We start from the raw sequence: 23,006 nt of genomic DNA, 5'->3' as shown, positions 1-23,006 counted from the left end.
GCTCGCCTTGCCTTTTACAGCCCGTGAGGTTCGTCCACTTGAATCGAGTTCTTGGTCGAATTGAGCGACCCTGCTTTTATTTTGAAAGCCACACTTCCTGCATCGCCCTGCCACCTGTGTGTGTTTGACGCAGCTGAGAGCGCGAGAGGGGGAGGGGGGAGAGGAAGCGGGAGGCTGGGCTGACGGTGTGACAGACTTCACGGGGACTCGCTGGATTAATCGCTGCCCGGTTCGCTGTCAGTCGGTACCGAGTGTCAAACTGACCCGACGGAGGATCTCCGCCTCGTTCTCGGAGCCCCGCACACTCCCCGCACACCCAAAGCGAGCGGATCAGGACGGACTGCTGGCGCCGCTTCAGACGCCTCCGTGGTGAGTAGGGCTGGTGGTGGAGCGCATGCAGGTAGCAGGCTGACGGTGAGGGCCCGTGTAGTAATCTGAGTCAAGTTCTCCGGGCTCCGCGGGGTTTGCAGGAGGGGGGCCGCTCTGACTCCATGCGCATCCTTCCAGGCGCAGTTTCAGTTTAGCATGCTGCCCGTGTCCACGCAGCTCTCCTGTGCGCGCTGCGGTCATGTTATCGTGGATGCAGCCAGCAGGCATGTTGACAGTACAGCGGGACTGAGGGGGGTCCCATATGGGCCGGAGCGCGTCTGATTTTCCACTTGTGACAGTGTAGAGAAAGATCTGTTAATCACGTGTGATGCTGCCAGGATCCATTATTATTTATTTTAATTGTTATTATCATCCAAAAGTGTACGTGTGGTGAAGTGTAATGAGTTGTCAGTGACTCACCTTTCTCCATAAAGATAAAACAGTGTAGTGCATGTTTCAGTGATGCAGAGATGTGTTTTTATTGTGTTCACTCGGCCTGTGTTATCTATACAGCACTTAATGCTGCAGCCATACCTCCTGTGGTGTCACTGTGATATTCTGTTAGTGTTGTCTAGTGTGTTCTGTCATATTTGCACTGTATTCTAGTAGTATTGATTAAAAAAAAGAAAAGAAAAATAAGCTGTGATTCCCAACCTTTGGTATCAGGATCATAAGTAAGTTCTGAGGGTCGTGAGATTCATGAAGAAAAAGCACATTTCTGCAGCTCGACACGACTCTTCTGTTCATTTTTAGTTTTCCTCAGGAGCTGCAATGATCCATCGACCGGTTTTCAGCTAGTATGGTGTGATGTTTTTAAAGGAGCACTGTGCAGTTCTGGGGAAGAAACTTAAATCAAGTTGAACTGACCTGATTTTTTTTTTTTTATGCCTAAACAAACTCAATAAACACACTGTCTTTATCTTCGTGACTGAATGAACAAAGTGACCATAAAGGACAAGATAATATTTTATTGCCCTACTGTGTTTATATGTGGCGGACCCTGCCACCTTTCCAGCTTCTAACAGTGTTCTGGGGACCTTATTTTCCTCTGAGAACATCATTTTCATATTTCTGATTAACATTGTAAATATTAAACATTTTGAGACACATAAGGAGGTCGTTTTGAGCTTTGGGAAACACCGATCGACCATTTTCTGATTTATCAAGCGGACAGTCTTTGCTTGAACTTGAACACTAACTTTGATGTCTTTGTCACAGTAATATCATCATAATATGTACCAGGAAACAGAATTTTCAGTCAACCAGAAAGTTGGTAACTCCCAGTCAGATCATCTCTTCAATCTCACAGGCTGTGAGAGTTTGGCAGCTATTAGACCAGGTCCTTGACCCCGTATGTGTGTATGTTTGCACACATGCACGCTATTACCTTGTAAATCAATACAGCGACAGCACCTCGAACAGTTACACAACCAGCCTCGCAGCGTGGCTGACTGGCACACTACTGCGCTGTGTTGACGTGTCAGAAAAGGGCCGGCTGGCTTTGAGATTCGAACACCAACTTTTTTCCATCGCGTTTTTCCAAACTCGTAACTTCACCCTTCACCTGTTGTAAGGTCCTGAGGTGAATAAGAGGGGCAGCAGATCCTGGACCGACCCGGCTCCCCACCACCACACTCCAGCCCACGTCAGTCTCACCTAACCTGCCCTGTCAGCCTGACTGGAGCGCCACAGCTGCCAGTGTGTCTGCTATTGTGTGTGTGTGTGTGTGTGTGTGTGTGTGTGTGTGTGTGTGTGTGTGTGTGTGTGTGCACGCATGAAAGCGAGCATGTGTGTGTGTCTGTGTGTGTGTGTGTCTCCTTTCATGGCTTCAGATTTTTTGATACATCAACACCTCCATGTTGTCAGTGTCAGGCGAGGAGTTGAGCGGCGTTGAGATTACTTTTGTGTCTGTGTGTGTGTGAGTGAGCGAGCGAGCGAGACGGAGTGGAGACAGATTGAGATGTCAGCCTCCTATTATAAGAAAAATGACTCACTCTTTCCTCACAGGTACAGTCCTCCGAGTGAGGATCACATAAAAAACCCCCAAAGAGCTTTTTGGGGCTTTCATAGTTTCGTTTGAGCAGCCACAGAGTGCCGGTGGGTTGGAAACGTTTCCTTTTTTTTTTGTTTTTCCACCTCCCTGGTATCTGGTTATGTTGATAGGCGTGTTCCCTGACAACAGCGATTACGCTTTACTGTTGTTCCTGTGAATCCAGGTGAGTGGGGCACACCTAGGCGAGGATCATCTCCCAGGAATGTTCTTTGCCTGTACATTGTGTGGTGTGCTACCGTCTCTGCGCTCTTAGCACGCAGGTAGATTCCTGGACGAGGAATGCCATGCCTCCCCTGGAGGCTTGTTTCATAATCAGAGCTGTGAAGCAACATACTGTATGACGACAGTCGCTCCTGCTGAACAGAGCTGAGGGTCAGACATGTCGGCGCAGCCGCGTTTGAGAAGAGCTGGTTTAGAACAGTGAAGTTTTTTCAGCTGTGAGGGGCATAAATAACCAGTAAGACAACACATATTTGTATTTTTTTAGATATAGCAAAGAACCTTTTGGAGAATGTTGCAATATATTGACGAGCTGAAAACATAGTTGATTGTTTTTAAGGCAGGTTTTCTCCTTTTCTCAGTTTGATGTCATTGTTAGTTGACTATCTTTGCTTTTTTGAGATTTCATATACAAAACAAATGTATTCATGGAATTAACAATCAACAGATTAAGGCAGCTGTAAGTGTTCTTACTTCCTGTCTGTTCTGCAGTAGTGATCCCCTCTCTCGTCCTCTCAGCGTCAGCACACTTGCACGACTCCTTTTGCTTTGTCGAGGCAGCTCTCTTTGTCTCTTTCTTTTCCTCAAGGTTCTTCAAACTTTGGCCGCTTCGGTCCTCCGTGACACATGTCGAGGACTCCTAGATTTAATCTTGCTTCTTTTGTTTGTAGACAGAAATGAAGATTGGAAACTTTTTCACGTCTTTGCGTTCATAATTATAACTGCTTATATTCATAAATGATATTCTACTAAGCACCCAGATGTCATAGAGTTGGCTGCATTGGTTGATCCACCCGTTTGGTCAAGACTGATATATCATAACAACTATTAGATGAACTGTGAAATTTCGTACAAAGATTCTCTCTGCTGATCCCTGCAAAACTGATAGTCTTCCCATCAGCCTTAGCTGTACCTTTTGTTTCGAGCTAATTGCCAATTGTTAGCATGCTAGCACATTAAACTGTCTCTGTTGTTGTACCTCTCTCACCCTCAGATCACATGATGATGGGACTGAACTGAGTGGGGCACCGGCAGCAGGACAAAGCTTTGCGAATATTTGCCATTATCATCCAACAAGCCCGAGACGACGACAGCTGGTTTAGAATCAGCCGAACCACCACATCAAACCTCGGCCAACTTTAACCCCCTCAGGAGGAGATGGAGAACTGACCGGAGAGCGGCAGGCAACAGAAAGGCAGCTCCTCCCCGCTTGTCCACCATCAGCCATGGCGGGGCTCAAACGTCATCACGATGGGAAGATCGCCGGGCTGTACGACCTGGACAAGACGCTCGGCCGTGGACACTTTGCTGTTGTCAAATTGGCCCGACATGTTTTCACTGGAGAAAAGGTTTGCATGCTGCACACGCAGATGCATTGCTAAGATGCCAGTGATTGATGTGACTGATGTTCTTCATTTTTTAAATAGCTTTCAGATGTTTTCAGCCTCACCCTAAGTGACACATTCCACAGACAGCTGACGAGGAACACCTGTCGCAATCAAACTGTTGTTATGTTATTAGATGAATGAATGTTGGATTGTTTTGCCAACACATTGTGTTGATTGTAGTTTTTAGGAATTCCGTTGCAGCACATCATGATCTCTATGTTGTTTCTAGATGTGTTCCCATCCTGATAAGACTAAACAGTAAATAGTTGTAATTTTTCTGTTTGTGAATCATTGCAGTATATTTTAGTATTGGCACAACACATCAGCAATTAACACAAGTATCAGCAAGCTCGACAGTATGTAAAACCGGCTGCTGATTGTTGTAGACTGTGGCAGATGTCTTTCATCATTCTCTCATTATGCTGCTCCTCTAGGTCGCGGTGAAGGTGATAGATAAGACCAAGCTGGACCCGGTGGCGCGGGGCCACCTTTTCCAGGAGGTGCGATGCATGAAGATGGTGCAGCACCCCAACGTGGTGCGTCTCTACGAGGTCATCGACACGGCAACCAAGCTCTACCTCATCCTGGAGCTGGGAGACGGAGGAGACATGTACGACTGCATCATGAAGCACGACGGAGGCCTCACTGAGGAGGTGAGCGGGCTCGTTGGCAGCACAGTGACCACTAAGGTTTCTTAGACTCCGTCTTTCAGAGGGCAGATGAAGGTTCTTCCAACCTGCAGAGGTGTCCTTGACTTTAGTCTTTACCAGTTGAGAATGAAGATCAATAAAGTATCATTAATATTAATCCTTCAACGAGTGCCTGAGAATCACTGAACTTAAAGTCTTCAGGGAAAAGAATTTGGATCTAGTTCTTTTTTTTTTCAGACTGTCTTGTGGAAATTCAGTGAAGGACAGTTCCAAGGTAGTTAGAGACTCACCAGTGCAACGTGCATACAGATTCTTTAAAGTTAAAATCCCAGACACCAGGAGGAAACTGTGTGACACTGACAGTTGAAACAATATGAGTAAAAAAGTTGAAAGAGGTGAGATGTTCTCAAACTCTGCAATGGTTAACTTGTTGATATTCTCTTGATAGTTGTGGTTATTTTTTGAATGTTTTAAACATTACATATTGTACCTTTTAAGGGTTATAGTCACCCAATTGCTCATAAGTGTGTTTCCCAGATTGTTAAACTACTGCTTGAATTATCTACAGGCTATTGCTAGTTGTTTAGTGCACTAGTGTTTTGCTAGCTACCTTTGGCTGTAGCTAGCTAAAATTAGCTGATTAGCTAATGGCTCAGTAAGCCGTGGAGCCAGTGGCCGTGTATTTTGTCCGGACCGGGACATCGGATTACAAGGCGAGTCACCCCGGGCGACAGGGCGACATGCTAGCGCCAAGATGGCTTGTTGAATTGTTAAGTGTCCATCATCTTGTTGTGGTCGCTGTCTGGTGGATTCAACTGCTCACATGACAATTATGACATTGATAATTTTTGTTTCCTCTCCAAGGTGGCCAAGTGCTACTTCGCCCAAATAGTCCACGGCATCTCCTACTGCCACCGGCTGCACGTGGTGCACAGAGACCTGAAGCCGGAGAACGTGGTCTTCTTCGAGAAGCAGGGTGTCGTCAAGCTCACCGACTTCGGCTTCAGCAACCGATTCCAGCCCGGGAAGACGCTCAACACCTCCTGCGGCTCACTGGCCTACTCTGCTCCTGAAATACTGCTGGGGGACGAGTACGACGCTCCTGCTGTGGGTGAGTCTAAAGAGCCGACGGAGAGCCAGTGATATCTGTGCTTAATTATCAAAGTTACTTGGTTATTACAGCTTTCACCTTCACTGCAGTAGGACACCGTCTCAGTCTGTAGTCCAGTGTGTGCTCCCAGCAGCAGAACATAGGACAGTCTGTCCTCTACTGTACATCAGCCTGGTTGACTGATGCTTTCACATTCACATGCTCCTTATCTCCCGATGTGACCTACTGATAGCTCTGCATACACCTTGACTGCATTATATGACCCACAGTACTTTGAATTGAACCCTGCAGACAACTTGGCACACTCACAGCTTTATCAGCCAGCCGATAGGACGAGAGGAACTACTCAAAGTTCAGGAGGTGTCCGCGCACCTGGCAGTTTGGAAATTAGACCAGACCTCAATCCACAGCATTATAATCGTACACCTGCAGTTTATTTTAGTCTGCAGTTTGCCTTCATTACGTTTCTTGCGCATAAAATATCTGATACCAGATCAGGCTGAAATTGGTTTCTTCAGCCTTCTCAGCACTCTTTCCCTCTGCAGTGTACACACAACTCAAGCAGCCTCACCGTCATCCCTCCCATCGATAGCAGTGCCAATCCTTGCTGAGCCACGGCTTCGGTATTAAATTAAAATGTAATGAGGAAGAAATGAAACAGGCGTGCAGATTCTGGTCGGCGGGGACGATGACAGAAAAAAGAAGAGGGAGAAAAGCATCAGTAGTCCTTCTGTTTACCCAGAGGCCACTGCGTCAGAGCATGAGAGAGGCACTTTCTGTTTTTCTGCCTGAGTGGATTTGCGGTAGCTATTTTCTTCTGTCTGCAGTTTGCTCCATCTCAGTCTCTTTTGTGCCAAGCTGATGATCCCAAATATCGAAGGTGGAGTGACGATAGCCTCTGTTACTGGACTGCATGTGTGGGTTTGGGTGATGGTGTGAGTAGCTGGATATGTGAGGTCAGCTGTCCTGTGAAAGCCTGTCTGAGCACTTGACCCAGATGACAAATCTGATGTTTGTGGATGTATTCGGCACATGTGTATGTGTGTGTTCGTGTTCTGTCCTCTGCAGGGCTCATAATGCCTGCGCGCGCTATTGTTCATTCAGCTGAGATGATGATGTTTTGATTGCGAGGATTATCCACCCAGCCGGGATGTAATATTGTGTGATTCTATCGGCGTCGATGCGGTTTGATGTGGAACAGGTTGAATGGAGGCCAGCGGTCCTGACGTTTCAGGGCTTTGAGGTAACCTGGCCTGGGATCGCATTGCTGCCGAGGTGCCTGCTGAGAGTCTGTAGGGTGCTGAGTTTTGCCGGTGACGCGCCAGGTGGCAGCGGGCCCAGTTTGTTGCAAAGATAAAGAGACTGTCCTCGCTCGGCTCTCTCAGGCCTGTTTGTTGCTCTTTTGAGGAAGTGCTGAAAATAATTTGAGATGAAAAGTGATCCAAAACAGAGAGGGGAATGTTGCACCAGTTGTCAGGCCTGCAGAGTGTACAGACGGAGCCAATTAACAGGAGCCGAACACTCCAAACTGCAAAAGCAAAGGCATTTTCATTATACATATATTTACTAATCCAGTGTGTCAGTTGTTTTTGCTTAAGCATCATGTCTAGGACTATGGACAGTGATTTCGGTATTGATTTATCTGATTCATTTTCATCTGTATATTTTGAAAGTATTTAAAAATACCCATCAGAATTCCTTCCTCGTCCTTCAGCTACCGAGATGATTTATAATTGCTTTTCCCCCCCAACAGTTGAGACTCCAGGCTCTGAGGAATAGAAATAAATGGTAAAAGAGACAGTTCACCTTCAAATCAAAAAATACATATTTTTCCTCGAGCCTGTATTGCTGTTTAGTTCTGGCGACATCAGCTAAAGAGATGTCTGCCTTCTCTGGAATATAATGGAACCAAATGGCACTTGACCTGCCATTTGAAAAACTCGACAGCAGTGTCTGTTCACAGAATTCATGACCTGGTTTCTCAAGATAATCCCCAACCTTGGAAGCTTCATGCAGGAGCTATTTTCTTTCTAACTACCAAACTACCTGCCGAACGTCTCACAGCGCAGAAGGAAACGAGCATTGCCAAAAGGCTGAGCTAAACAGGCTTTTGCTAGCTACCAGGCTTTGCGCAGTGGTATGTTGTAGTTCGTGAGACAGTGCGGTTGATTGAGAACAAGAAGCCATTTAGTTTCATTATATTCCAGAGAAAGCAGACATGTCCATGGTTCATATCTCCAGAACTCAGCTGCTCATACCAAAGTCATGTAGATGGATAAATAGCACCACAGGTTAGAGGGAAAATGGCAAATGAATCAAAGGCATTTTGAGGACCGAATAATCAAACGAAAGTCTGTGAAATTGTATTCTTACGGAGACAGATTTGAGGAAAAGTCAAACAAAGTGCAAGCATGTTTGTGCACCTTTGGGAGCAGATGACGGACTAACAAGTGCTGTGAAAAGATGACTGCCTCCAATCGCCTTTTGATGTCATGCAGCGTGTGGTCTCTCTCCTTTTTGTCTCCAGCAAATGGAAATTTAAAGATAGATTTCTGCCCCCTCTTTAAGGAGCACAAGCTGCACTTCAAAAAAAATTAACTTACCTAATAGCAATTACAAAGAACATATCCCGACCACATGCATAATTCAGAGCATATCTGAGCATAATGAACGCTTGCATGTGGGAGGGTGTTTTTTTTTTTTATCTAGAGAAAGATGTTGCATAATGATCAGCAGGGCAGGATGCAGAACTTGGCCTCGGGGTTAACAGTGTCAAGACACAAGGGAGTGGTTGTTGGTTATCTCAGGGAAGCAATTGGTGTGAAAATGCAAGGCAGGAAAGCAGAGAGGGATGTTTATACTCGCAGCTGTCAACAATAAGTACCCGGCGTTGTTGTCTCAAGTAATGTACATTGACGTGAATGGTGTTATCCAGAGATGTGTCAGCCATCTGGTTTATAAATAAAGTTATCGAGGAAGGAAGTTTGGCGGACCGCTGACGCAAGTAATGAGGGAGCAGGGTCACGGTTGCTAGGATACATTGGCTAGGGGTAAGATGGTGGTGGGGACTGCAGCAGCAGCAGCAGCAGCAGCGTTTGCTCCCTCCATCAGCAGCATGAGACGCTCCTTCACAGCCTCAGAGCAATAAATACTCACCACCCACAGTAAACTGGCACGTGTACTTTACCAGATTGAAATCTCCAGCCTATCCTGGCAGGCTGCTGCTGCGATAGGAAGAAATGCGAAAAGACATATCAGCAGGGATGTTGAGGAGGATAAACCCATTTAGGATCCGTTTACGGTCTTTTCTTTTGGATACATCACTGGTTCAGTTCAGGTAGTCATTGAGATTTCAGCTGTTCTGTCGTTGAAGAAAGAGTCTTTTACATTTCTTAATATTTAGAGAAAGAAGTGTCACTTGGCCTGTGCAGCCTTAGCAACCATGTTATAGAAAAAACTCGAGGAGGAAAAAGTCAGTGATTGAGTTTGAGCAGTTGTCAAATAGAACAGAAAATGGTAATAAAAAGACTAAAGTTTGGCACTTAAAAGCTGCAAACACATTGTTTTATGTTTACAATTAGTCAAATGACTATTTGAAATTAAAGCAGTCACTCTTGGTGACAGACCCGGAGACAACCATCAGCCAGCTCTGCTGTTCACCTCACTTTAACGTATCTTTTAAGCGTCTTTGAGCACAATGTTTTGGTTTTACAGACCAAAACTGCATTGCTTTGGTCCACTCTCACTGCTCTCACCAATCTCCAACCTCAGCAGGAAGAAAGCTGTAAGCTGCTCAGAGAAAACAACCGTATGCTACCTGCCCAGTATAAAATGACATACAAAGGTGGCAGCTGGCTAGTCTCACCTAGCCAGATCTCCACAGCACTGGACAAAGTTCTGGTTGCACCAATTTTCATTCCAGTATGATGGGAGGAAAAACGGTCTGGCTTGTTTGTATTTTCTGCCCGTGGGAATAGTCTGAGGGAACTTATACAGTTAGCAGCCAGGTAAATCTTGCTTTAAAAATAAAGAGAAACAATAAATCACCTGTGTTTTTCTGGTACTCAAGCTGATCATAAAGAAGAAGTATTTTAAACAGCATCGCTTTAGATTGCACTGCATGTAAAGCCCCAGATCCTACAACGATTTTTCCATGGTCTCTGTGAAAAAGGGGTCAATGTACAGACGAGTAGGTAGTCAGCATACGACTGCCGAATGTGTGTCAGTGGACCATCCGGCTGACCAGCGCCACTGAGAATGCCCAGAGTGCAGCGTTGCTCATTTAAACGTATAATCGGACCAAGAGAACTGTTCCATGAAATTAGCATTTGTGTGAAGCTCTGAGGGATGAACACGTTAACCCACTTTCCTACGCCTGTGTGTTTGTGCGGGAGGGCGTGCATGCATGTACGCGTGAGCATCACGCCAGCGGCAGGCAGCAGTGCAGAGCCTCATCCTTGGTTAGACAGATGTGTCCTAAGCCAGTACATATTTATGGAAATGGCTCTGATCGAATATGATTCACGCTTCATTTGAACTGGGGGGGAGAATGCTCTTGTTTTTTTTTTTTTATATATATGTAGGTCACCAAGCAGAGAGGACATGTGGGCTTCACTTTGTTGGTCTGGCGTACTTATTTTTTTCATTTCTCTGGCAATCCTTAAAAAAGTGAAGACTTAGTTCTCATATTATGTGGCACACAAGGATGTTTTTGTTGACGGACATTCTCTCTGTGTCTCTGCAGATATCTGGAGTCTGGGGGTCATCCTCTTCATGCTGGTCTGTGGTCAGCCCCCCTTCCAGGAGGCTAACGACAGCGAGACGCTCACTATGATCATGGACTGTAAATACACAGTGCCTCCAAACATCTCCCCTGCATGTCGAGAGTGAGTAACACGCATGCGCACATACCCACACAGATGGACGGAGTACTCTGCAGGTGCTGCATATTTCATGTTTGTAGATGTGTGAAGAAAAAGAGGAGCGGCCTCTCTTATGCTTCTTCCTCGTCGTCCTGCTTTTCACTCGCTGCTGCAGTCAGCTGCTCTGCCAGAGATGCAGTGCTGCGTTAAGTGTATCTAATGCACCCTTCAAAATCGGCCCTCTATTTTTAACATTGTGAGGGTTTAACGATGCCTCAAGGCAGAGCAGGGAAAAATGGGCGATGAATACATTTTGAATGACTGTAGTTTTGAAAACACATCGTTTTTGGACATGGCTTTATTAGTTCATGCTGACTGTCACACCATAGCACTTTAAATGTTGTCCTGGTTCTTGTGTTGTTATCATGTGTATTTGAACCCATGTGGACGTGAGGAAACTGCACTATTACGTGTGAATGATTCAGCCAGTGAAGGAAGTTATGCTACAAATCTTAGTGGTAATCTTAGCTACACAAGCTAAGTACAGCTTTTTATGTCTGAATATGATGCATCAAGAGTATAGAGTTACATTTGACAGATGGACTGACAAGGAAGTTTACAAGTCTGAAGTTGTGCAAAAACAGCCATAGCTTTGTCATACATCAGCAGACTAATTTGCCCAATTTTTTACTTGTTTTTAGGTTGCTATCAGGTCACTAAAAGTTCCTGGGTAGAGAAATACATTTAGCTAACTTGGGAGATTGTTTGTTTGAAATATGTCTTAATGTCTAAATGCTCATGTTGGTTTCACAGACCGACTTATTTCAGTGATCTATGAAACATGCCAAAAACCCAAATATCTTGTGATATTTCCTCCTGCCAGTTCATGAACATGATAGAATCATCCTCAACACTATGGTAACATTACCGTGTATCTAAACGCAGCTGGAGAACATAACAGATGTTTCTGTAGTTCCTCTCTAACACTGATCCCTGTGTGACTCCCTCCAGTCTTATAGCCCACATGCTGCAGCGGGACCCCAAGAAACGAGCGACCCTAGATGAGATCGAGGCCCACGAATGGCTCCAAGGTGTCGACCCCTCCCCGGCCACCAAGCTGTCCACCCCTCTGGTGTCCCATCGCAGCCTGTCGGAGGAGGAGCACGGCTCCATCATCCAGCGCATGGTGCTGGGCGGCATCGCAGACCGAGACACCATAACTGAGTACGAGCCCCTCTGTCTCACACGAGTTAACATGCAGCTATTCTTTCATGTGTAATCTCCGCCATGGTCCGCGGGTCCAGCTGAAGCTTGATTGAGTGTCGTCAGCAGTTTAATTTCCATTAACAACCAGCTGTCAGTCAATCCTGAGCTGTTGCCATGTCAAATTAAATCTCCACCCTCATCACTTCCTGACTCACGGTCAGGGTTTGCTGCAGATCTGCGTGATGACATTCAAGTGTGTGCGTGCATGCATGCCTTGTGTGTATTTTGGAATTCAAATTGATTTCTCTCCCCATCTTCTCAGAGCCCTGGAGTCGAATCAGTACAACCACATCACAGCTACATACTTCCTGCTGGCCGAGAGGATGCTGAGGGAGAGGCAAGAGAAGGAGCAACACAGCCAGACACGATCACCCAGCCCGAGCAAGGCCCAGTTCAGGTACACACACACACACACACACACAAACAAGCATTTGTTGAGATAGACAGGGTGCTGCCTCAGTGTTGCGTACTGTCAGTTTCCAGAAGACAAATTTGACAGCAGATGGACAGACGGAGCCTTTTTCCAACAGAGAATGAAGGACGGCCTGAGAATAGAAGCAACAGTACCAGGGATTTACCACCAAAAATATCTTGAAACAAAGCAGAAAGCAGCTTCTGTTTTCCTTGCTTGAGGAAGTAAAAACTCATGAATGTTCATGAAGTACAATGATCGATACTAAAATTGGAACAACAGCAAAATAAACGAGTATTTGAAGTGTTTCAGTACATTGTGAAATAAATCTTTACATAATTCTGATCGTTACATTCTATTACTACTAGCAGCTAGCTATCTGGTTAGTGTTAGCCTCTATTCATTAAAACTGAATAGCCAAGAACTAATAATGAAATAAAGACCATGAAACATGAACATATTGTATATAATCATAGCATGCCAACTGTCTGCTCTGTATTCTGCACACAGACCATGCTGCAGCTCTGTGGTTCATATCTTTTATCTTATTTAGCCAAACATTTGCTATCACACTATGTGGTTAAAGGGTAACTTTTCACAACTTCACATATTAAAGTGTGTTAACAGGTATTTATGAGTACTTTTGAATATGTGAAAAACGCAGTATAAACCAGGTTAGCATAAAGACAGAAGGAAAAATAGTTCTTCTACATGGTGATAGACATGTAGAAACGTAGCTGCAGTTGTGATACGTGATGTGATTATTTTTTGTTATAACAATAAACCCATTAGTGAGGCTTTTTCATTTGTATGCTAAGCTTGGCTAGCACTCACTCCAACCTGACAGTCATGAGAGTAGTATCAATATTCTGCTTTAATTTTTGGAAAGAAAACAAAACAAATAAGTGTGTATGTGAACATTTTTAAACATCTGTTTTTTGTCTGAGTTCGATAAAATGACTTTAGAATGTTTTTTGCAGCTCTGAATATAAAAATTCAGAGCTACTAATTCTTCAACCCACTAAACCTTCTGTCCTGTCTTTGTTAAATCTCTAACAGGCAGTCCTGGCCCACCAGAGTCGATGTTCACCAGGATGTCAGTGATGGCTTGGGGGGTCCGAGTATCTCCCACCCTGGGGGGCCACAGTCCCCTGCCCGCAGTGCTGAGAGCCTCCACAAAGGCCCCAGGCCCAAAACAGCCCTGCCAGACCTCAGCCAGCGGCAGGAGAACCACAGCTCAGCACCCAGCCAGCAGCAGCCAGCACGACAGAACCAGGAGAGGGGGCTCAGGCCTCTGGTCAAGCCCCACTCCAACCCCCTCAGGCTGGGCTCTCTGGCCTCAGTGGGCCCTTGCAAACCTCGTAGTCCCAGTCTTTTCAGCGTGGAGGAGGATGAGGAGGAAGAGATCGATGAAGACAAATGTTTACCCCCATCTACACTACCTGCTCAGGTGGTGCTTCGTTGCAAAACCTCGTCATCATCATCTGCAGCTTCATCTGCCAATCGGCTGACATCCCGTATGAGTGCACCGGTTCTCAACCAGATCCATGAGGAGGATAAAGAGGATGAAGAGGAGGAGGAGAGGAGGGAGCTGTGTGGATTTGGCCCTCCCAAACCCAGCCTCAGCCTCAATCTGAACTCTAGAATACCATCACCGTCTACGCTCATGTCATCACCTAAAACTGTCAGTGTAATAGCACCGGTTGCGGCGTTCACCCCAAGCTCAGAGACTAGTGATGATGAGACAGAAAGTCACCATAAACCAGAGACGGCATCCGTAGGTGGACAAGGGGATGAGAGAGAAGGGAGGAAAGAGGATAGAGGGAAAAGGGGATCAGGGCAGGGCAGTCCCTCCAACTGTGCCAGTCCTGGATCAGTTTCAGGCCAAGGAAAGGGAACAGCCAAAGCTGCCAGCGGTCTGGTGGAAAGTCTAAAGCTGATGAGCCTGTGCCTGAGCTCTCAGTTCCACAACCTGACAGGGGGAGGAGGGGGAGGCGATGGCGGCGGCAGCAGGGGCGTCGTCGGGGCGGACACCCAGGAACGCCCAATGTGGAGGATGTGCATGGGCGGCTCCACCGGTAGCTTGGATAAGGTGTCGCTCCTGGGTGGCCCTTCACCGAGGGGGAACCTGTACAACCACCAGCCCCCACTGGGAGACGCACTGGCAGACCCGCTTCTGGAGGGCCCCTGCACGGGCACGCTGAGGCTAGGAGAGCTGGACCTGGCCAGGGAGAACCACAGGAACATGAAGAACCGCGTGCTGCAGATGCCTCTGAGCGACAAGACTCTGTCCGTCAACATCCACCGGAGCCCCAAGGAGGGTCTGCTCTGTACCCCGACCCCTCACAGCTGCTGCCAGGTCATCTAGAGATCCACAGACAGCCGCTCCATCAGCTGCTGCACCTCCACACTCCTCAGCTCTCGTCAGTACATCCCTTATCAACTTGCTTTTGTTTCAGTCACGTCACCACTGGCTCATGAGTTCACTTTATCGTTTGCATTTAGCGCTGTTTCCTATTATTTAACACTCACGGTGGATAACTGGGAGAAAGTCCAAATGCCAACCTTGCACATTTAGAGACGCAAAGAGTCTCCATGGAGGAGACTGGGTGCCATGCCAAGTATGTGAAGCACTTTCATCTGATTGAACAGGACACTAAGGGGACATTTTAACCCGTAGGTGTGTTTTAAATAAAAGACAAAAGTATGGAAAGGGATTCAGGAGGTGCTCACATCCCTACTCTTGCACACTTAAAACAAATACTGTATGTACACATTATGTGCACATCCACATCCACACCTATATCACTCTGTGGTCAGCTGATCAAAGGGAAAACTGATGAGCTGGTGAGTTTTAGTATCATGTTACATATCGGCTTTTGTTGTACTTGATGCTGTTTTTTTTTAATGTTCTGATTTTTTTAAATTATTTTTTGAGACAATCATTTTATCTGTTTTTTTTATTCTGACTGAAAGAGTGAAGTTATGACTGTTGTCTTCACTTAAGGATGAACAACAGGGTGAAAATGGACAGCAGCACTGACGTACGATGGTGGCACACAGTATTTTGTAGTCTATCACTGTTTTATTTTTCTATCTCGAACGTGCTCTGCAGACTCAGAAAGAAAAAAAAAACGCACACTCACTTGTCAAGTCTCTGCGCAGTTACACAGCAGAGTTTGTACATATGTGAATAACCTCCTAGCAGTTCTCTGTACCTGTAGTATAGATGGTAAAGTTGTATTGCAGTAGAAACCTGAATACTAGATCCTTTTACACCATTATTCTTTACTTCTACGGGATATTCAAGTTTTGGTTGAACCCTGAGTCAGAAATGTGTTTGACAGCTTAAAACAATCATTCAAACAGATTTAAAGGTTGCATATTGTAAAAAAAAAAGATTTCAATGCCTCTTCTTTTTTATTATAAAGCAGGTCTAGGTGCTATATAAAATTATAAAGCCTAATCCAGAGAGATGCACACAGCCTGTATTCAGAAACTGTGCCTTCAAACGAGCCGTCTGGACTTCAGTACAGCTCCACGGTCACCGCCCTCAGCCACGTCGTCAGCACAACCGTGTCTGCAGAAACACGTAGGGCGGTGCCTGCTCAGGCCTGTGAGAGCTGACCAATCAGAGTTTTTCAAGAAGGGGGGGCCTTAAAAAGACAGGCACCAAAACGGAGCGTTCAGACAGAGGCTGAATAGAGGTGCTGCAGCAATGGACCGTATGAGAAAAACAATGTATTTTTCTAAATATAAAAGCATTTAGACATTTTCAAGTAGACGTCCAAAATAAAAGTACAAACCTGAAAATGAGCATAATATGGGACCTCTTAAGTCTCCCCTGAAGCCAAGCAGACTAAATTATTCTACGTGTAACGGCAGCTCTTTAAACAGCGAACGCCCACTGGGTGAAACCTCAAGCTTGAACGTCCCGTAGCTCTCCAGGATCACGGTAGCCACTGTTGTAGCGTATTCCAAGACAAAAACAACAAAAGGGGTTTTAATAGAACATAACAACGACGCCCCCTTCAAGTATCGGTCTGTGTAACTGGATGTGTGACCCACCCCTAGTGGAATATATAACTTGACAGTGCATGTGTTTTGCTGTAGCAACCTTATTCTTACCCACTGAGGTCAATCCACCTGCTGTATCTACCTAAGTAACAGATTCAAATGGTCACTTTACTGTAGCCTCACAGCAATACCAGCGACTGCAAAATGTACAACAAAAATGGATGTGCCATAAAATCTGTCTTGAGCATATTGTACTGTAATGTATATGATAGAGATCTATTAAAATGAAATGATGTGAATGATGTCTGGAGTCTGTTTTCTTGACTTTTGTGCAGTGAGACTTGTACTTTTATTTTTTCATCACAATTTATTAGATTTCTTTAGGCTAAATTAAAACTAAGGATTAAGTATTATTTTCCAGAATTAAATTCCTGGCAGCATAGAGAAAAAACACATAAATTAATCAAGTAAATGTTGATCAAGTTAGTAAGTAAATAAAGCATTTGTTTGTGATTTCTTTACATTTTCTGAAAACAGAGAACAACGTTTTGTGAGAGGTTATAGTCCATAATTTCTGATTTTTGATATTTGGGCTCATGATCTGAGTGTTTAATACCAACACCAGTCGTGTTTTTCGAGAGGACAGAAAAACAAATTGTTTTCAACAGTCCATGTGATGAAGTGACAAAGTCGAGTTTGGTCAACTTCCCCGTCTTCTTGCACAAACACCAGCCTCATGGCTGGCAAGCAATTTGTCATTGCACACTATATATTTATACATAACATATATTTTTTGTGGCATACATCCCAGTGAGCAATGCTAAACACGTAAAATTTACTGAATGAGTCAATCTGAGTTCATTTAAAGGGGCAACCTACTGACTAACATAAAGTTCAGTTTGTTTGTCGTGAGAGTCACATATCAGTGTGACAACAGTTGCATAATGTGTGGCTCTGGAGGGAGCGGTCCAAAGTCTGAGAAAGAAACACGCGTTGTGTCATCATGGTTGTCTCGTTGCCGCTTTGAACCCAAACACAATTTCATAAGAAAGCCTGTGTTGCAAACTGGGGGAACTGAATTTAAAAGGGCGAGGGCCTTACGAAGAGACTGGCATTAAGGAAAATGAAGGGTCCAACGTATTTGGATCTTAACCCATACCACAGACCAAAGGTCAGGATGTGTTGCAACATTTTGTCATTCAGCTTCACATAGAATTGTGAGCTTACCAACTAAAACTGTGCCAGAGATGAAGACCGGAGTCATCTCAGAGCCTGAGTTCTGATACCAGTGAAGTGATATGTCGAATTTTTGCTCGTCTTCAAGAAATCTGTAATCAAAAAGAAATACGGTATTGTTGCCATGGAGGACACTGGACAGGGCCGAATGTGCGCCACAAATTCTCTCATTGTTTTTGTTTTCCTGAATGGTCTCGAAGCTTCCCCTCCCAAAACACTGCAGGGAGTTGTAATCTCTGCAACATCTGGCCTACTGTTCCACATCAGCCAGCTGGGAGGAAATCAGATCAGATCCGATGAGCCGCGGTCGACGCATAAACCCGTGTGACCCCACAGGCTTACACGCACACACACAGGCAAATGATGTAATACACACAAACAAGCCGGGGCACGTAAGCCACGTCGGGTAACACACACAAACACACATGCAAATGAGCAGGTGACGAGTTTGTCATGTGGGTTTTCAAAAAGTGAATGGATGGACCGCTGAGGAGAGTGTGTCAGAGTGAGGATGTCATGTGTGCGCCGAGGCATGTGCTGGAATCAGATCATCTACCCACAATCCTCTCACAGCAGAGAGACATCGCTGCCACCTGATCACTCTCCCTCTCTCTTCACATGTCAGTTAAATACTTTGATTGGATATGCCAAGGTGTAGGCAACCCTGCGAGTTCAAATCAGTTTCTGTGGTTTCTAAAGTAGATGCTGCTGTGTGTCATGCAGGGGATCAATCTGGCAGACTGGCAGGGAAACACCATCCACAGACACGACGCTCGCTCACTCGCTCGCTCACAGAAGCAGACAGATTATCTGGTTCTGGCAGGTCAGTGTGCTTTAGCAGAGCAGCGTGTTAATATGAACTCTTCACTGACATTTGTACTGATGAAAAACTGTTTGTTTTTCCTTCAGTTGGTATCTGACTCTACTACAGAGCTCTCCGTCCTTTAAACACAGAGATACAGTAATAGTTTTTGAATAGTTTTTTCACCTGCAGGCTTAAATAAATGTGTCCAAGATATGTCGATTTTATTCTTGATTTATTTTTTTTTCCTATCTTATCATGTAGCACTATCAAACAGCAATGCTATCTTCTAAGTGACGCATTGCTAATGTTAGCTGTTATCTAATAGAAGTTAATCGGTTATGAATTTTAGATCTATATAGGTTTAATATTTGTAAAAATGTATCAAGCTGAGAAAGTGATTTATAAAATCCATTAAATCTGTGTACTGAGCAGGAGCTTGCAGGTTGAGCCAGCAGTGGAAACTGCACTGCACACATCCAGCGGGGCTGCACATCCAGGAAGTAAACCTGGAAGCTTGGAACTTTTTTTGGCGTATGCCAAAAATATAACATCCTTGGTATGCACCAGGCCAGCTATTCCCATTGAACTGAACAGGTGCTATCTTTGACTTCACCAACTAGTTCTATTTTAAATCTGTGCTTCTTGCCCTGAGTGTGATGTCAGCGGAAAATGGTCCCCATTTAAATATACCTATGGCTGCTGCTTTTCAATGTATTTAGGTTAATGCAAACCATTAGACATTGCTGCAGAATATATGTCAGTATTATAGACTGCATTAATTTCCTCAAGCATATACCAATTCTTAACTATATATGAAAACTTAAAAACACAAGATGTCTCTGATTAGTGGCTGAAAATGATATCAGTTGAGAAATCTAACCTCCTGAAGAGAGAAGTTCACATGAGTCCTCTCTATCCGTAACACTTGATATCAGTCCAACGATGGAACTTTGTCCTTCCTTCTGAGAATCACTGTGCTCTTTTTCTTCCGCTTGCGTAAGGACACTATGATCGATCATTTCAGTCAGTCATTAATGCACTTGGTTCCTGAAAATTGTGTTCATTGCGTCTGTCTTCCTGGTTTTACAATGCATGCGCTCTCTGCGGCCTTCAGCCCTGCTGACTGTCTGTCAGCAGAGCATTTAATCTGACCGTCGCTGGAGCTGAATGTTAAGGCTGAACTCCTGCCACCAGGCTGTCAGTAGAGCTGCTGATAAAACTGCTTCAAGGAACAAAGCTCCCACGAACACACACACTCACACAAACTCACAGTCAGCAGAGACAGACGGATCCCACACCTCTAAATACAGCCTGCCGAGACACACTCCGTTATTTTAAAACTTTGTGTCTTTGTGACTATGCCCAAGCAACACCACACACTGACACACACACACACATTTGCAGACATGCAGGTGGCCTCACAGTACACAGACGCTGTTTGGCCATCTGATTTTCTTTTTTTATGTCTGACATTGAGACTGTGCGGTGATGCTCTGTTTGTGTGTGCATTTGATTTCACTGTAGGCTTGTTCAGAGTGCTACAGAAACAGTATGTTTGCCCATCTCACACAATGTGAAACCAAGGACTGCCAGAGAGCGCAGGCAAGGGAGAGTGACAGAGAGAGGACAGCAAGTCAATTAAAAGCACATTTTCATTAGCCGTGACAGGCGGGGTGAAGGCAAACAGGAGAGAGAGAGTATCAAAAAAGAACGGCTATTACAGGCATTACAGAGAAAGCAGGAGCCAGGGCAGTTTAACAACAAATAACCCTGTGAAACTCAAATTATGTGACCAGGAATAGACGGAGCAAACAGCAGCAGGGCAAAAGCCAGGAAATGGATGTGAAAAAAAAAAAAGAAAAAAAAAACACTTTGCACTGTGAAGGAGGCAGGACGCAGCTGGAGAGGACTGGGCATCAAAGCTTTAACAGGCCGCCACGACGCTGCTGCTGGACAGGACATCGTAAAGCAGCACAGAGGCAGAGACGACTGCAGGTTAGCTTTAGAGTAACAGCGTTAACAATATGAGAATTTCTCAGATTATAAAAAACAGAGACATGAATCAACCCAGCCACTTTTAGAACACTGTGCTCACTTCTAAAGCAAAGTGTAGCCTGGCGGAGCGTAAATAAAGTTGGATTGACAAAACAGGTTACTGGCTGCAAGGACATCAGTGGGGATGGCAGACTTCCTCCCAGGCCACATCCTGTTGGTTCTGAAGGACACTTGCTTTGAATGATCTTAAATATGAGAAGGCGCCTTGTGGATGTTACCCAAAGTTGTTCTGATAAAAACACACAGAAGGAGTCTCCTCAAACTCAAGGCAGACAATCTTGGGAGGAAGGCTCTTTGTTTCTGAAGTAATCAGCAGTTGTAGTCTGGCTCTTTTTCCAAATGAGGTAAACTAGTCAAGAGGGTGACAATACACGTTCATTGCTGGCTTTTAAAGGAGCAATTCATTAATTTTACTCGCCGAAGCCAATTTACTGGTCATGGGGAGTGTTAGACTGTGAAAATGGTTGGATCACGTCTGCTGGTACTCTGGATAACAAATGGCCAACTCTGGGAAAATATTTCACTTTGGGCGAAGAGAATACAAACAATTGTATTAGAGTCCTGGTCCAAGTGCACAATATGGTAATTTCTACATAATGTTGTAGCGCAGTCACTGTTGTTGAACTGTTTTTGGAGAACATCTGAGATCATGTTGGCCACATGGGGGCAGTGGAAACAAGCTGTGCATACAAAAGAGACTTCTCATTACCTTTTAATTAGCAAACTTAAATGCATCAGTTGCCAATGTGTATGTCCAGCTGACACAGAGCAGCATTAGCATCCATTTGGAGGCTATCTGAGGAATGAGCAATATTCGCTCCCTTTTAGCTCTGATTTTGATCTCTACCATCTTCTGAGGAGAATATCTGGTTCTTCAGCAGCTAAGCTATTTTCTAACTCTGTTGATTTGTGATTGGCAGGTAGCTACAGTGGCTCTTTAGACCTTTATATATGAAAACAGATGCCTAAAGCTGAAAAGTTGCAGGGCATTAACCAAAACACTGGGCTGAAAGATGCTAAATTGGGAACTGCCGAGTTGGGTGATAATTCTCTCGGGGATTCGTGTGATATGTATTGATTAAGAAATATTGATTATAACTAGTGAAGGTATTTTGATCCTTCCTGCATCAAGTTTGACCGTTCTTTTCAACACCTGTTTGATGGGTCTGTTTACCATGTTTACAGCTGTCATGAATGACACCATGTCTAATATTTAAATTAGACATCTATATACATAATAATGATACATTTTAAAGGAATTATGTGTAAATACTTGGATGCTGCTTTTAAATCAATGTTCACACACAGGGCATAGAAATTTGCCTGGTGACAGGCGTGTGTCTCAGACCAGATTTAGTTCTGCAGAATCAATAGTTTGAGTGAAGAGGGAGAAATTACCAGCTTTACAGAATGTTATGAATCGGTTGCACTTCAGTGTCAGTCCCAGTGATGTCACTGATGAGATGACTCAATGTGAAAGCCTCAATGCCTCTTTGGATCCATTTCATTCCTTCTGCGGGGTTGAAGAGAAGTCATCACATCCACAGCTTTTCCTGTGCTGTGTCTGCAGAGAATAAGCAACCAGCTGGCAAACTCCAGCTCTGGTTCTGTTAGCCTTTTCTGATGCACTCAGTCAGAATTAAAATGCTGTGATCATTAGGCTCAGACGCCTTAGGTGTAATGTGAGAGCTGCAAGGTGCCATGAAGTGCTCTCACTGCATAAAGACTAACAATTTCTGGAGCTCTGGGAAAATGACTGCACCTTTCAGACCACTGGTAGAATATATATATATATATATATATATATATATATATATATATATATATATATATATATATATATTTTTTTCATTCACAGCATAGTTGTGTTGCACAGACGTCATTGAAATATTGTCTTTTTTTTATTGTGCAAATGTCAGCCTAGCTGCCAACTGTGGTATAAATGCATCTCTGGACTGTAAATATCATCCGTCACTCAGAAGCAGACCATAATTGTTTGGTCCAGACGAGAGGGGAGGGGGGCTGCCTGATCTTGATGCATGCATCCAATTACACTAGTGGGCCGTCACATGAAAAATGACCACAACTGTACGGGGCTTCTGCACTGAGGTGATGGATACCTATAGTGTTAAGCAAAAGAGAGTGATGCTGGTCGTGGAAAGCCTTCTGCAGGACTCACTCCATGTTCATTCACATCATGATTTATATTCCTAAACTAGGTGCAATTACACTTTTTTAGGACCTAAAATGAGTCCGAATCATCAGCGAAATATCAGCTAGCTCTTGCAAATAGGGAAGAGATATCACTGCTAGCTTTTAAAACCGAGCTCTTGATGCTTTGGCTGCACAAACCTGTATGTGGTGGGACTGATTAAAGATAAATGGATAGGGTGCCAGCAGCAGTGCAACAATGTGTGTGCCTGTGTGCACACACCTTTTATGTGCAGTTATTTCAGGCCTTCAGGCTTCAATTACATCCAAACTCAGTATGAAGGCTCCTCTCACTTTTCTCACTTTTCCTAATGAAAATGATTTTGTGCCCATGTGACTGAGTGGGTGACAG

General features: G+C 44.6%; 1 protein-coding gene across 1 annotated transcript; it reads left to right on the top strand.

The window, feature by feature from the left end:
- The first annotated feature begins 137 nt into the window (after positions 1-137).
- LOC119016918 (SNF-related serine/threonine-protein kinase-like) lies at positions 138-16,649 on the top strand. The gene is made up of 8 exons (XM_037093277.1): positions 138-369; positions 3,636-3,990; positions 4,464-4,682; positions 5,544-5,790; positions 10,535-10,676; positions 11,664-11,876; positions 12,181-12,315; positions 13,390-16,649. Exons 2-8 carry the CDS (start codon positions 3,868-3,870, stop codon positions 14,696-14,698), a joined length of 2,388 nt encoding a protein of 795 aa, XP_036949172.1. The 5' UTR covers positions 138-369; positions 3,636-3,867; the 3' UTR covers positions 14,699-16,649.
- The last annotated feature ends 6,357 nt before the right edge of the window (positions 16,650-23,006 follow it).

The sequence above is a fragment of the Acanthopagrus latus genome, chromosome 3, assembly GCF_904848185.1.
Source record: "Acanthopagrus latus isolate v.2019 chromosome 3, fAcaLat1.1, whole genome shotgun sequence".
Taxonomy (NCBI): Eukaryota; Metazoa; Chordata; class Actinopteri; order Spariformes; family Sparidae; genus Acanthopagrus; species Acanthopagrus latus.
This window is presented reverse-complemented; position numbering and strand designations above follow the sequence as displayed.